Here is a 15,790-nt window from a genome sequence, read left to right on the forward strand (position 1 = left end):
ATGGCTTATAGTTTAAGAAAATAATTATAATAAAAAAAGAAGTAGAGATCTCTTTCGATCACCTACCTTTTTCTCTCTCCTTTGACATGTACGCATATCACACCATGCCTGTGCGAGGACCATACATAATAATAGTTTCCCTCAAAAAAACAAAGTCATAGTTTAGTGGTGCCTATAAATAGAGGGGAGGGCAAGGGAAAAATAAGGGGAATGTTAGGAAGACTAACTAAACCAAACACTTGAAGCAACTTTTAGGTACTGTATTTAACTTGGAGATGGAAAGAGGTGAACCATCAGGAGGTGACCCATCTTTGATGGGGCCTACTGGTGGTATCAATGACCCATCTTTGATGGGGTCGCTTTGTGTTATTGACTACCCATCTTTGATGGGGCCGTTTGGTGGTGTTGGCGGTGGGCTTCAATCACAAATGGTATTTTCTCATGTTTTGTTGGATTTTCTTGCATCCTGTTAAGAAAGGTTTTAACATATTTTGCCCCTACAATCGACATGTAAGAGCATAATCTTTCGTTGCTACAATAAGTTTATTCAATACCACCTTCTCATACAAGCCTTTGTAGTATATTTCTTGGATTTTCCTTGGTTCAATGTTTTTGTTCTCTTTGAGTTTTCTTTTGACTCACTTCATCTTGTTTTGTCAAAGTTTATTACTGGATTGTTGTTTTGTTTCTTGAAAAAGGATAAAGTTAATTAATTCTCTTAATTAGTTGGATTTCTCATTTCAACCAACTTTTCAATAAGTTATTCTTCTCCCATGGTCTTTAATCAATCTTTGCTTTTGATATATGGTAGAGTTCTAAATTTTTAGTTCTTTTATTGTTTTCCTAAAATGTTTCTTTTAGTAACCTTTCCACAAGAAATTCTTTCCAAAAATCTATATAGGCTCTTGTTTTCTGTATTGGATTTAATATCAAATCCCATACTTCTTAGGTCATTTTTGAAGAGGTTAGATCTATATATGGACATGTTTTTTTAAGGTAAATAGTTAGCCGCTAGTATCATTCATTTGTTGTCATCAAAGCTTGTAAATTACTATACCAGATTTTATTTGTATTCTTGTTGGGGGTCCTTAGACTCTTAACTACTAGCATGGTTTGCCTAAATTGTTTATTATGTACTATCAGTGTGTTTTGTGATACAAGCATCCAAATCCATGGAGACGGCCTAATCACTTGGCATTATATTCTATACAAGTCTAAATTAAGGATTACTTGGTTAGTGTCATGGTATAGATCCTTGGAACGATATAACACAATAGTAGGTCTTGAAAGATCAATGATCTAAACAGTGATGTGCTATATTTTCATTGCAGAGCCTTGTATGTTTTGTTTGATGGTCTTTTGCACTAAGTTTTGAAATAACCTTTTCTACTATTGACTTTTGGAATGGACAAATCTAACACTGAAAGTGTCTTCACTTTAACAGAATGACACACCTGAAAATGGTCCAAGCAATCAGTCTATGGAAGTGCATGCAAACAATGGTAATGAAGAAAGCCCTGGTGATGGTGCCGCTAGAATCACTGAGGTTGGTTCGAGCACCGCAGGCAAAAACAAGAAGAAACGTGGTGATCGCCAGGATGGTCCACAGCCAAACAAGAGGTCGCTACACAGGGTCACCAGCCAGCAGTTAGAAATACTTGAAGGGTATGGTTCCTTGTGAACACATTGTTGACTTGAAGCTAATAAAGCAAAATAATATTTTTTTAGAAAAAAGTGCAAGTCAACCTACTAGTCGCATTTCTTGAGTTGTTACTTGTTCCTGAGAATTAAACAAATATTTTCTTTTCTATCAGTTGCCTTTTCTTGGAGATATTATCATTTGTCTTATGTTTGTTGTTGTTGAACGCGCATGCAGTTTCTTCAGCGTATGCGCACACCCTGATGACAATCAAAGGAGGCAGCTGAGTGAGTCGACGGGTCTTTTGCTACATCAAGTGAAGTTTTGGTTCCAGAATAAGAGGACCCATGTAAAGGTCTGGTTTTATATCATTGCGATTTTCCGTGATAATGTTGGTCGTTAGCTATGCAAAATAAAACCTGCTAAGTGTTCACTGTTTAGTTTATTCGTTCCCCTAGCTTTACTATTGGCCTTTTGTTTTCTAATAGATTGCATTTTTATTTTTGCTAATAATAGTACCAGACACCCTCGACTTTCGCTGACAGATTTTTAAATTCATACTTGAGCTATTTGATCATTAGGAATCTCTAACCATTCTAAGTTTTATGGCACAAATAGCACCTGAGTGGAAGAGAAGAGAACTACAGGTTGAAAGTAGAGAATGATACGCTGAAGGAGGAAAACAATAGGCTTAGGCAGTTGCAGAGCAATGCTCCTGCTCCTGCTCCCTGTCCCAGATGCATTAATGATCCAGGACACCTCCTACTCGAGAAAGAAGTTGAACGGCTGAAGGATCTTAACCAGATGCTGCAGCAAGAGTTGCAGGTATAGCCTATATATAACTATTATTATCCCAAGCAAAATATTTACACTCTTCCTAACCAACATGGGACACTGGGACTGTCAGTTTGCAACTTTGCATCATATACAGATTATACTTCTTCTCAGAGAAGAAGGATTATGCCTCAAGTCGCAACGCAAAGTATTACCAAATCTGTATCTCGAATTCCACTGATATGATATTGCATCTTTTCTTTGGCAGCTACTACAAAGCACGGTTAATGAAATTCCTATGCCTATGGATTCAGCTTCCGGTGCTTTCCATCTTGATCCCTCGTTAGAAAATGTCTTCGTAGTGCAACATGACGAGCAGATGCTTGCCAACCTAACCCAGAACGCAGCACAGGAGCTTCTCATCTTGGCCAACCCCAACAGCCCTCTCTGGCTGAATGTCCCCGGTGGTTCCTTCGAAACACTGAACATGGTTGCCTACGCCCAAACATTTCCTGGGCAAATGGGTGTAGATACCATGGCACTGAAGACAGAGGCTACCCGTGCCAGCGCTGTGGTCATGCTGGAGCCTAAAAGTCTTGTGGAGTTTCTCATGGATGCTGTGAGTAGCATGTTTACATCGATCGATAGAAGCTAATGCCATATATATACCATTGTCGGTACGAAATCTGAACTCGGCTTGAAATGACTGCAGGAGAGCTATGGCACAATGTTGCCTGGACTTGTGTCCAGTGCAGCGACCACCAAGGTGTACAGTTGTCCTACCGGTCGCGAGGAATACTATGATGGGGCTATGCAGATGGTATGAATTGTTTCTTCGTAGATTTAGCAGAGAGGAGAAGCTTGTTAACAAGCTTAGTATATGTGAAGAAAACAGTGCCTGGTGAAAGATGTGTTCTCTTGCTAACCGTTACTCACAGATGGTCCTCTCTCTTTTGCACTGAAAACGACAGATGACTGTTGAGCTGGTGTTCCCCTCGCCCCTGGTGGCGGCTCGGAAATGCACGTTCGTGCGCTACTGCAAGAGGCTGGAACAGCAGGGAGCCATTGCCGTCGTCGACGTGTCTTTGGACGACGGTGCTAGGTGCCGCAAGATGCCATCAGGGCTACTGATCCAGCCCATAAGGTACAACAGCTGCAAGGTATGTATCACATCCCAGACAGGGAAAGGCTCGAACTAAACTTCACCCTGTAATAACTGTTATTATACGACTGCATCGAGCATTGTACCATGTCCATGTTTGATCTTTTTCCAAAACTTCTTCACAGGTCACCGCCATCGATCATGTTCTAGTAGATGGCACTAACACTCATGGCCTCTTCGAACCATGCCCGAGCGGTCTCCTCTTCGGAGCCAGGCGCAGGGTGACGAGCATGGCGCGCCAGTGCGCGCGAATCAGAGACGTGTTCCATGTCACCAACTGTACCCTCAACGGTAATGGGCACAAAGATATGTCTGATTACTATCTGAGAATCTCACTACCCACTTGAAGCAGAGATATATATATAAGCTTTTCCTCCTGGTTTCAGTCACTTCAAGGGGGAGGAAGACCATCATGAAGCTAGCAGACAATCTGCTCGCCAACTTCACCAGCAGCGTCGCCGCCTACCCTGAGGACGCCTGGACCGTCCAGTGTGGGCTGGGCACGGAACAAGACATCAAGATCATGTACAAGACGCAAAACGAGAGCAGCAGCAGCAGCCACACCGCGGTCGTGTGCGCGAGCGCGTCGTTCCTGGTGCCACTGCACATGGAGAAAGCGTTCGACCTGCTCAAGAACAATATGCTGCGTGCCAAGGTACGCCGACGAACCCCGGTCTCTCTCCGTCGTCCTCAGGTCACATGACATGGCAACACCACGATCCCCTGTCTCTCTACTCACGTTACCAACGGGTGGTGACTGGCAGTGGGACGTCCTCGTGAACGGAGGCTCCGTGAAGGAGGAGGTTCGTGTAGCCAATGGCACCGGAAGTAACGACGCTGTCTCCATCCTGCATGTCAAGGTACCAGAACATTACTTACCGAGCACTGATGGCACTCGACGCAGTTTCATTCATTTCTGAATTGTGATTACACCTGCACTGTATTTTTCACATCTGACTCGAGTATTTGCAAATCGATCAGCATGGCCACGGGGCAAACAGGGACACCATGATGATCCTGCAGAACACCTGCTACGATGCGTCTGGAGCGTTCATGGTCTACTCCTCTCTTGACAAACAGCTGATGGAGATAATTGGTGACAACCAGGCAATGAGCAACATTAGCCTCTTCCCCGCCGGTTTCTCCCTGGTTCCCCTCACCGACCCGGCGGGGCATGATGGCGCCCGCATTGCACAGCCTGGGGCAACTGTGATGACTGCAGGGTTCCAGATTCTGATGAAGCTGGCCCATGGGACTGGCCTTTGCCCTCGCTCAGTGACGTCGGCGGTCAAGATCATGACAGACAACATTGCCAACATCAAAGACGCTCTGTTGAACAGCCACCCTGTTTTCTATAAGAGCATCCAGCCTGTCAACTAGATAACAGCAAGGTGCTCCTCTTCGTTGATGATTATTAGCACCGTCAAAATTGACTAATGGCGGAGCCACCATTTTCTATATAGAGGATACTAACCCCTTTGTTGTTTTCCATAGGGAGAAAGGGAGGTCCAATGCTTGTGGAGGCTGCTATTTAAATCAAGAATACTGAAACGGAATCCACCAGCTTTGGTCGCCTGCGTTTCTCCCGGCAATATATACCCTATATAGTAAACTTAGTCCCCGTTCCGTCTACTATGTGGAACTGCTCTTGTATCAAGAGCCTGTAATAATGTTAGTGGAGCCAAACTTGTGTTATGTGGACCGATCGTCTGATAATGTATGCCATGTTAAAACCTTAATTTGCTTGTTGATTTGGTTTTGCATGATAAGTTTACTGCTCATCTGCTACAACACCAGAATGGCAATTGACCAATCTCGAGTCATTGGTTTATATGCAAGAGGTCGATAGCAACAGAGCAATGTTGAAATCCTTAGGGTAGTCACACATGGAGGTGGACGAAGAATTTATCACAGCCATAATACATGCATGACGCTTGATAACTGAAGCCGGTTTAGGAAGTCAAACTAATTTTCGAATGTTAGTGGGGAGTGAAAGGATTGAACAATGTGAAGGGACAGGTGAAAAAAAAAATATCCCAAGACATCTCATTTTGTTTACCACCAAACCAAAAGAGATGCACTTCAGCAAGGTATTTCAAGAGAAACTTGTCATTGATCATTTCAGTATTATACATGGTCTGGAGTTCGAACCAGGTCTTACTGAAAACTAGTGCCTAGACAGGTCAGTATAGCTACAGAGTACAAAAAGTAAACATCCAGTCCTATAGATAACATAGAGAACTCAAGTGAGCCAATTTATCTAACCTTGGTACAAATTTATCACAGCCAAACAGATGCTTTACTTTAACCATCTCTAAAGATCCATAGTGCTTGCTACAGCTTTCTGAAGATGATGAATTCAATCAGGCACATAACAGGTTGATAAATCAAGGTTGTGATGTTACGTATTGATACCAGCCCAATTTTTGAAAGCTACCAGGGCTTCCATTTTCCTGAAGTTTCGCTTTCTTAGCTTTGCCACTTTCAGTTTCTTGTGTGTTTCCATGAATGCTTGCTTATACCTCCATTTATCAATAAATATTTTGAACTCTTGCGCCTTTTCAATCACCTGCATCGCTATATCAAAGAACCCTCCTTTCACCAAAGCATAAAGAAAGGCATCAATCAACTCATGGTTGAATTCAGTCCCCTTCCTCCTCACTTCTGTCCACAGTATGAGCACACTAAAGTATTTCTCAGCTGCGACATAACCATTGATGAGTGAAAGGTATGTCTGATTATTTGGTTCAAATCTAAGGAATACCATCCTTCGATATGTTCTTCTAGCATCCTCTAACCTCCCGACCTTGCAGAAAGCATGTATTATTGAATTCCAATCATGTGTAGCAATCTCTATTCTCGGGTCATCAACCACTGAGTCCAAGAAGGAAGCCATGAGGCCAGGCTTGTTGTTTTCTGTCAAGCCTGTCATTATAGTAAGATAACTTGTCCTAAGTTCTGGTAGCCTTGCCTCCCTCATGTCCTTGAAAAGAGCAAATGCAGACTGGAAATCATGGTCTGCCATGGAAGCATCAATAAGAGCATCATAACTACCAGCATCAAGCTTTAGCCCGTCTGCACTAATCTCTGCCACAAGCTGTGCAGCCTCTGCAGTTTTATGCTCCTTGCAATAGGCTTTCAAGATCGAAGAGTACACACCAAGCCCTATAGAGGCTCCTTGAGCTGTCATTTCATCGAGTATGCTATGAGCTCTGTTCAATAGGCCAAGCTCAACACAAGCATTGACAATCCCAAACCCAACAGAATCCTCAACTGACATAGATTGCTGAGTGAGCTCAATCTCATGTGCTCGGATGATCAACTGAGCTAGTTCCTTAATCCTTGCATGATCAACAAAGCACTGAGCAACCTCACTATAGGTTTCCTCATCAAATCCATTGTCATCCCCAACTCTGCGCTCCTTCACTGCACGAAGAATGATTGGTGAAACTGACTCGAAGTCACCAGATTTGAGGTACCCACTAACCAGATTCTTGAAAAAGCCCTTCTTGCTGAAGCCCAGAGCATCAAGCAATGTATCGAGCTCATCAACCCGACTGAGAACACCTCTCCAAGCATACAGGAAGGCGAGGCACCCAAAGCTCTCTACATCTGGCGAAACCCCAACCGCCGACATAGTCTCCAGCACCCGCTCCGCATCTGCCAGCGAACCTAGCTCGCGGCAGCAACCAGAAAGGACAGCATTGCAGGCAGCGCGGTCAGGGCGCATCACCGCCGCCTCAGCAGGGGACTTCTCCTCCACCACGAGCTTGCAGGCCTCGTCGAACACCTTTAGGAAGGCCGCAAAGGCGCCCGGGTCGGCGCGGGTGAGCTCGATAAGCGGGTGTCCCCAGACGGAGAACGCCGGGAGGCGGCGCCCGCAGCGGAGCATCGCGCGCACGAGCGCCACCGCCGGGGCGGCGGACCCCGCCGCGGCGAGCGCGGAGAAGAGCGCCCCGAGGGCTGGCTCCGGGACGGGCGCCGCGTGCGGGCTCTTCTCCAGCAGGAAGATGGCCGCGGCGAAGGCGCGCTTGAGGCCGAGCCGGTGCTGACCGGCGGCGGCGGCGGCGGCGGCGAGGTGGGAGACGAGCGCCGCCGCGACGTGGGGCGAGGGCGAGCGGGATGCCGCGGCCAGGGACTTGAACGCGAGCCACGCGTCGTCCGAGCGGCTCTCGGCGACGGCGGCGAGGAGGTCGGACTCGAGCGCGGCGGCGTCAGCGACGGGGAGCGTCTTCCTGGGGGCGGGATCATGGGCCCCGGGGGGCGGGGGCGGCGGCGGCGGCGGTTGGGGCCTGGGGCGCGGCGCGAAGATGGATGGCTGGAGGAAGGAGTAGATGGTGGGGATCTCGTGGGGCTCGGAAGAGGAGGACGAGGAGGAGGTCCTCGCGATCAAGGGTAGAGATGGCCGGCACCGGAGGCGGAGTAGAGCGCGCATTGGTGGAGGCGCCTTGCCGTTGAGGTGTTCGACCGTTTGCCTAGGAAAGCAGGAAGCGAGAGAAGTGCCGAAGAACGGAAGCTGGGCCACAGGACGATGCTGGAGCGCTGTTGGCTCATGATCCGGGACATCGAGGGGAACCGTCCGATGTACAATTAGGCGGCCTGGATCTAAGGGGAACCGAGAGCGTGCGTGATGAGCAATGGCGGCGGTTCTAAAGATGGAACGTGGTTTTGGTGGGATGGGCCCTCTTAACAGCCATGTTCTCACGAGAGAACCGAAACAGAAACTTAGATTATTATTTTATAACGTGAGAACGTAAGTGTTCTCAAATCGAAAATATAGATCTTTCAAAAATTTGAACGTAAACATGTTCCATGTTTTCGGCTGCTAAGGGTCGCCCTAGTTTTTAAAGACGGCTAGATGGAAGGGTCCCATTTATATGATTTGGTTGATAAAGAATGATTGCCTTGTTTTCTGTTTAGTTTGAAGATAAGAAAAATAGAAACAGCCGTATGACATATACAGCCTGTTCGTTTGGCTGTGGTCTGTTATAAACGATCGTAAATTTCCAGCCGGAACAGTATTTTTCTCTCACACAAACCAGCCAGCAGTACTTCTTCACAAACCAGCAACGATATGAACCAGCCAACCCAACAGGCTCTATGAGCTCACTTACTAGTCTCTTTCTTTCTTTGTTCTTCGTTTCATCGTCTTGCTTTCATATGCACGCATCTACTGGAACAACGAACACCAACGTCGAGCCACCGGCCATGGGCTCTCACGACAAGGTAGAGCACATGCAGTGAGGCTGGAGCAGAGTTCGCTAGCACGGCCACAGATCGACTATGTGTGGCAAGGCACTGGGACCAAAGCTTGCCCAAACAACAGCGGAGCCGGGCTCCGATCCAAAGTGTCAGGTTCCACCCCGTTGGCCTCCCGCATCCGTGGTCCCGCTCCTGCGAGCTCCATTCCCGCTCGACGACCTCGCGAACTTCTTAAGCGCTCAATCGAGCCCTCAGACCCGCGCCGCCCTCTGCCACCCACGCCTTCCACCCCTCCGTTGCACCAGAAGTTCCACCTCGCTCCCATGCAGCCACCACGCCTGCGTACGCCTCTTCTCCACCGCACATGTGTAGCTAAAGATGGCAACGGGACCCGATACCCGATACCTGACGGGTATTTGATTCATTAGGAGACGGGGATGGGATCATATCTTTACCCGTGGGCATCTAAATGGGCAAGAATCCATACCCGACGGGTATAGCGGGTACGAGAATGTTCCTGTTTATCCGTCCCCGTTACCCGTTGGAGAACCCGACTATTTGAACTATCATGCGAGTATTAGGCCCAAAAAAACTCAACATAGGTATTTTGGTCCAAATCTGAACAGTCATATATATAGTTTGTGTGTTCTAGGAACACTCGTTTAATTTTTCCTCACCATCTCCGTTAGCAGCACAAGCACGCCTGTCTTACGAGCGCTCGTGCCCCTCGCTTCCTCAGTTCGGTCTCTCTGCCACCTTTGCTCGTCCTCCTCGCAACCTCGCTCCTTCTCCTCGGCATCTCTGAGACTCCGACACTTATAACCGGGTGAAGAAGAAACGTCTCCGATTGCAAAGCTGCGACCCCAAGTGTCCTTGTTTATCGGATATCTGTTACCCGACCGATACCCGACGGGTACGGGGATGGGCAAGAATCTAATGGGGATGGGGATGGGATAAATTCTCCGTAGCGGGGAAGAGAACGTTCCGACGATACCCGACGGGTATATACCCGTTGCCATCCTTATGTGTAGCGCTCGTCTCACCTACCACGGCCCCGTTCGTGAATTTTTTAAAGATGAGTTGAACCCACCTCTGAAGGGTATAATCCAAATCTCGTCTTCAATTGTCTCGTAGCCGAACACCATATGAAAGGACATCCCACTGGGACAACATCCTCCAACCAAAGATTCATTAACAAGATGGACATTCATTAACAAGATGGTACGTCGGCTGCCGACTCATTGCACCTTCTGTTTTAGCGTTTGTTCGGTTAATGTCCAATCCGAGAAAATTAAAGAAGAATTTAAGAACAAAACAGAATTGAAGACTAATCGAACAAATACCCAAGCCCGTTGCATCACAACTCCATGCAAAGCCTTTGGAATCCTACGTTCATGCGCTACGGACAGAACTCCAGACATCAAAGCTCAATCCATTTCAGTACGCGTCTACCGGCACGATCAAAGCTTATTGTTTCGTCGGTCGGCTTAGGTTTTGCGTCTAGCGCTCGGAGTGTCGTCGCCGTCGCCGTCGTCGCCTCCTCCTCTCTGGCGACAGTGAGAGTGCAGGATTAAATCGTTTTCTCCATGGCGGTTTTGTTGAAGATGAGTGCGACAACTACAACATCAGCATTCTCACCAGTGTGACATTGACACTTTTATTTTCGGACGACAACATCAAGACGGAGATGGTGTCGCCGCCATGGAATAATTTTTTCGGTCTCTTCTTCATTTTATCGTGGTTAGATATGGCAACGATGAACAACTAGGGAGATTAAGTTTCACATCGGTCTTTCTCATTCTTCGGTGACATAAAGAAGAAGGAAGACACCAGAAAGAAGTTTCTCAACTTCGCCTACATAAATGTTGTCGTCGTTCGTTGGGCATTTATTCTCAGGCCTTTTACCGAGTGGTTGTTTGTGTGGTCATCCATACTGTAAAACGTCGTACATGTTTAGTTTTGAGATCTGAAGCTATTCACAGCGTGGGTATAATTTAGATGAAAATCAGTTTTTGAATATTTATGTAATCCAAAGTTAATGTACCCGGCTATTATTTAATATAATTCTCTTTCGTAAAAAAAAAAGCTTATTGCTTCGCCTACCGACGCGATCAAAGCGTCATCAAAAAGTATTGCTTCGTCTACCTGCTATCGAAGGCTGTTCTTGCTGCCGCGTGAAGTTCATTTAGAATACTGCAAGCATAGGAAGAAACAAAGGCAAACGAACTTACAACTTGAAACGGATGGAGAAAGAAACGCAAAAGGCAGCATTAGAGCATTTGACCATGCAGCAGCACAACTTGACATACAGTTTGCACAACAATACAATACAAATGCACTGTTTCCTCCTTGGAACACGTAGAAACATTATGCAATAAGCAGACCAACAAGCACAAGAGTCACGGCATAAATATCAAAATCTCTCAGCATCATAGTACGCTCTTCATAAGGATACAATAAACTGCCCCCGCTCCCCCGAGCACACAAATCAGCTACTATAACAACATATTGTGTGATCAAAATTGCAACCGTTACATGGTGCAAGCAAAACCCATTTAATTTAATACCTTTCCGCCAACCTAGCTGATACAGCCCTTAACTTAGAATACACTTTGCCAGCAGGAGAACCCAAGATGAGACTGCAAAGCGAATCTCGTGCGACCTTGATGTTAACGAAGGATCCAAGTATATGGATCTTTGTATCAGCGATAACGATGCGGGTCCTGGTAGAGTTCTCAATGGCGTACTTGGTCTTGCCTCCTTTCCCTGATAAGCGGCCGATAGCACGTGACAGATGCTCCCCTCGCAGGGTCTTCACATCCTTGATCTCAAAGGAATCCACATACAGGTCATCAAGACGCAGCAAAGCAACGGCATCAGCAATGTCGAACCCAAGCATAAAAGCATGCACAAAGTCCGCACATTTCTGAAGGTTGCTGACATCTGGTGTGTCTCGCCTTGTCTTTAGCTCCACCCTCCTTGCCTAGAACAGAGGAAACGGTTTAATAGACCTGACAGATATGATGCAGCCTACACCTTGAGCATTCAACATTTGAGTAATAGGCTTACAACATACTCCCCTCTGTCCCAAAATTTATGACACTTTAGCAACGAATCTGGACAGAGTGTCATCTACCTTGGGACGGAGGGAGTATTTAAGTAGAAAACAATAGCAGACAGCCAGACATTTAAGCTCAGAGCCAACAGCCTAAAAGGACATGGACAAACCAGTTGAGTCATAAGCAATTATCAAAATAGAAGCGACTACAATATTGTGGTTTAGTTTGCAACGGCTCAGGCAACATATGCAAGTAGAGAGCATTCATCACATCAAGTAGTTATTTTACTGAGGCCACAAGTATGACCTTAAACTTAGCGACTACAATATTGTGGTTTTGATTGTGCATTACTTGCTTAGCAGCTAAGATACTATAATCAGAAGAATGCTTGTAGAATTCCTAACTGGCTGGCATCAACAAAATATTCATCATAGAACTTAATCCAACAGATCAAACAAATTCTGCCTCAAATCAGTATGCATAAATGGAAGCTTTTGAGATTCAAATGTAGCCACGAGAATGGAATAGTGCAAGTAGAGAGCATTCATCACGTCAGGTAGTTATTTTACTGAGGTCACAAGTATGAGCTTAAACTTAGCGACTACAATATTGTGGTTTTGATTGTGCATTTTACTTGCTTAGCAGCTAAGATACTATAATCAGAATGCTTGTAGAATTCCTAACTGACTGGCTTCAACAAAATATTCATCATAGAACTTAATCCAACAGATCAAACAAATTCAGCCTCAAATCCGTGTTGTCAATCGTATGCATACATGGAAGCTTTTGAGATTCAAATGTAGCCACGAGAATGGAATAGGAATATATAAAATGTCTATATATTACTTCATACTTCAAATATATAAAATGTCTATATATTACTTCATACTTCAAATATATAAAATGTCTATTTATTACTTCAGAGTCTGAAACCAGCTATACACTTCAGAAGCGAGAACACCCAAGCTCAAACAGAATAAAGCGTGCAGCGTTGACGACAATAAATTGAGACTGGGCTATCCCCTTACCTTGAGGTTCATGCGTATGTCGATCTTCATGTGCTCGTATACGGGTGTGTAGATTTCCATCCAGCATCGCTTGAGCGGCGCGAACCGGTGCTGCGGCACGGGCACTTTTCGGAACTGGGGCCTCCCGCCGCTCATCTCACTCGGCATCAGAGCATCGAACCGCGGCTTATCCACGGCGGCGCCCGGCCCCGTCGGGTGGTCCACCGCCATCTCCGAGGAGGAACCCCCCGTCGCGGAGGCCATCGAGTGCGTTTTCAGCAGGGATTGATCTAGTAAAGGGACAAGGGTCAAATAGCCAAATAGGTTAATGTTAGAGATTGGGAACTCGGTTTCGCACAGTAGACAGGGAAGAGAAGGAGTGGGGATACCTGGTGGGCGCGCTTCGCCAGTGAAGATATCAGCGAAGGCCTCGGCACCTGGCGTAGGGCGGCGGCGTCGGTAGCCCACCCAGTCGTCGCAGACAGAGGGAGAGGGGGCGAGCGAGCGCACGGCGGCTGGCACTGGGAAGGGAGGCGGAGAGGCTTGTGGCGGTTTAGGGTTTCTTCGCAGATATATATTGTAACTGGGCCTTTAATGGGCCTTTCTCCTTCCAAGCTGAGACGGGCGGTGCGCTTGGCAGCTGCATGAGAAGGGACCCGAGATTATATATATATACCTGTAGCTGGCTGCAGAATAAGTTATTTTTGTTGTCAGTTTGAGTTATGATAATTACTATACTAATTTATGAGATTATGGTAACTTTCTCATAAGTGATTTACTATAGCATTATGGTAAGTATCATCTTGAATTATAGTAACTCATGTATCGTAAATGTGTATTGTTATTATCGTAAATTGGTACAAACATTATCGTAAATCAAGGTGGTCATAGAATAGTTATTCTGTGGCCAGCTACAGAATAGCCTTATATATATATATATTTGCTAACACAAATTTAATTGCACAAGTTTTTAGATTCAAAACAAACGTGCATGATAACTGATAAGAAATGCAGCTCATCTGTTACTACTTTAGCCATGTCGTGGAAAACTTAGAAATCAATCCTAAATTAATCAACTCTAGAGAAAAGAGATGCCTAATAACTAATATACTCTAACATGAACACGAGCTTCATATATTTATGAATCTTCACATTGACAGATCATAGATGCCTAATTTAATCTTAACCTAGGCTCACCATTAGCCATGTCGCGAAGTTCTGGCATGGTCGTCTGGAACTGGAGAACAGCATGGAAGCGCCTGGAGGCCTGGAGCGGTGGAGCCTAAAGCAGAGTAGCAGACAGCAAGGCTGTAGCCGCACGCCGCTGTCGGTTGCGGACGACACGAGCTTGACCTGCCGCGGCCACCCATTGCCCACCGTAGCCGCCCGCCGCGGCCACTGCGATCGCCTGTTTCCTGCCGCCAGCCGCACGTTGACCCGCCCGTAGCTGCTTGCTGATGCTCTTGCCGCCGCCTGCTAGACGTTCCACGGAGCAGAAGCGCCGCACCGCCACCCAGAACACGAAAAGGCAATTTTTCCCTCCCACTCGGCCACTCCCAGCGGCAAAACAACCCTAAAGAGGCATTTGGAGCCAATTTCCAATAATACCCCTAACTAGATAAGGTCGTCCTTAGTGCACAGAGGGGTAATTTTGAAAAAAAAAAACTCAAAAACTCACCGGTCCATATGGAACCGGCCGGTTCACCAGTTCTATAAAAAAACCGGCCGGTTCAAACGGTTCGATTGCACAGACGGTCTTTTAAGTGAACCGGACCGGTCTAGGCTCTGGTTCGGTCTTTTAGCGGTCGAACCACCGGTCTGGTTCGGTCCTAATAACTAGGGTGACCACCGGATGTCCAGACGAACCATCGCGTCCGGACGCCCATGTCTGCACTTTATTTCGCGTGTCTTAGGTGGAGTCCACGCTGCCCAAAAATTGTCCGCATCGTCCGACCTTATGCGAGGACCGCTTGTGGTCCCTCCGCTTCTCCTACCCGGATGTTTGCGCTCGCTCGACGATGTCATAGCAGTTGCAGCAGGCGTCTACGGCAGGTGGTTTTCATTGTAACACGAACACCCGATCTAATTTTGCAACATCTACATGCAACACTTAAAACAGCTAAAATACTTACAAAAACACTTGGAAACCATTGTAAATATACACAATATCTAGATAAACACACTTGCAACATACGTCTAAAAAAACAGATAAAACATTTAGAACTGACTCTTGCAACATAAGTGTATAGCCATTGCAACATGTGCAACATCCCAATTTACTTTTGTAACATCTATCTGTAACAATTGAAACATACATTTAAAACATCTAAAACACTTAAAACATATGCTTGCAACATGCGCATCTTCCTGCCGTGGTGTCTTTAGACGATCGCGAGAGACAATGTCCTAGCCAACGATGACCTTCTCCTGGTGGCGCTAGGGTGGTGGTGGTAGGGTGCATGCTATGCCCGCAACGGGCGAGCGTGGAGTGGGGCATAGCGGTGGATGGACGCGGCGGGCGAGCAAGGAGTGTGGCGCAGTGGGCGTACAATGAGGGATAGGATGGGAGCACGCGCGGGGGATGGCCATGACAGCGAGGCAGTGGCATGGGAGGATGGCCGCATGGCACGGTGGAGCACACGACGAGTGAGCATGAAGTGGGGAGATATTTTTTAGAGAGATGTGGGGAAACATTGAGCCTAATGGGAAACTGCTTCCTCTTGAACTAAAACGGGAACATCTCGTCATCCGAGGGGCATAACGGAATCCGTGGCAGGAAGATTCGCTTTCCGACATGGTCTCCGACCATAATTTCTGCATCGATGGTATTTCATTGGAACCCCGGAATAACCAACCTAGTTCCATTGCAAAGTCCACACGCAGGGTCGATATTCCTTAGCAATATGACCGGGCACCCAATCTTGAGCTTTAACACATGTGGAGGGAG

At 46.5% G+C, this 15,790-nt stretch overlaps 3 protein-coding genes across 3 annotated transcripts; 1 reads left to right on the forward strand and 2 right to left on the reverse strand.

Annotated features, from left to right (window-relative positions):
- Nucleotides 1-275: 275 nt before the first annotated feature.
- Nucleotides 276-4,955, forward strand: LOC136453379 (homeobox-leucine zipper protein TF1-like). Its single transcript, XM_066453946.1, has 11 exons — nt 276-431; nt 1,445-1,665; nt 1,877-1,994; nt 2,258-2,464; nt 2,682-3,032; nt 3,126-3,233; nt 3,385-3,573; nt 3,701-3,866; nt 3,962-4,230; nt 4,340-4,435; nt 4,557-4,955. Exons 1-11 carry the CDS (start codon nt 276-278, stop codon nt 4,953-4,955), a joined length of 2,280 nt encoding a protein of 759 aa, XP_066310043.1.
- Nucleotides 4,956-5,674: 719 nt separating this feature from the next.
- LOC136453380 (pentatricopeptide repeat-containing protein At1g69290-like) lies at nt 5,675-8,179 on the reverse strand. Its single transcript, XM_066453947.1, has one exon. The coding sequence runs from the start codon at nt 8,008-8,010 to the stop codon at nt 5,977-5,979; it is 2,034 nt and encodes a 677-aa protein (XP_066310044.1). The 5' UTR covers nt 8,011-8,179; the 3' UTR covers nt 5,675-5,976.
- A 3,002-nt stretch (nt 8,180-11,181) lies between these two features.
- Nucleotides 11,182-13,401, reverse strand: LOC136453381 (uncharacterized). Its single transcript, XM_066453948.1, has 3 exons — nt 13,233-13,401; nt 12,865-13,133; nt 11,182-11,760 (listed from the first exon to the last, which is right to left on the reverse strand). Exons 2-3 carry the CDS (start codon nt 13,105-13,107, stop codon nt 11,338-11,340), a joined length of 666 nt encoding a protein of 221 aa, XP_066310045.1. The 5' UTR covers nt 13,108-13,133; nt 13,233-13,401; the 3' UTR covers nt 11,182-11,337.
- Nucleotides 13,402-15,790: the final 2,389 nt, after the last annotated feature.

Source organism: Miscanthus floridulus, chromosome 5, assembly GCF_019320115.1.
Source record: "Miscanthus floridulus cultivar M001 chromosome 5, ASM1932011v1, whole genome shotgun sequence".
Classification (NCBI taxonomy): domain Eukaryota; kingdom Viridiplantae; phylum Streptophyta; class Magnoliopsida; order Poales; family Poaceae; genus Miscanthus; species Miscanthus floridulus.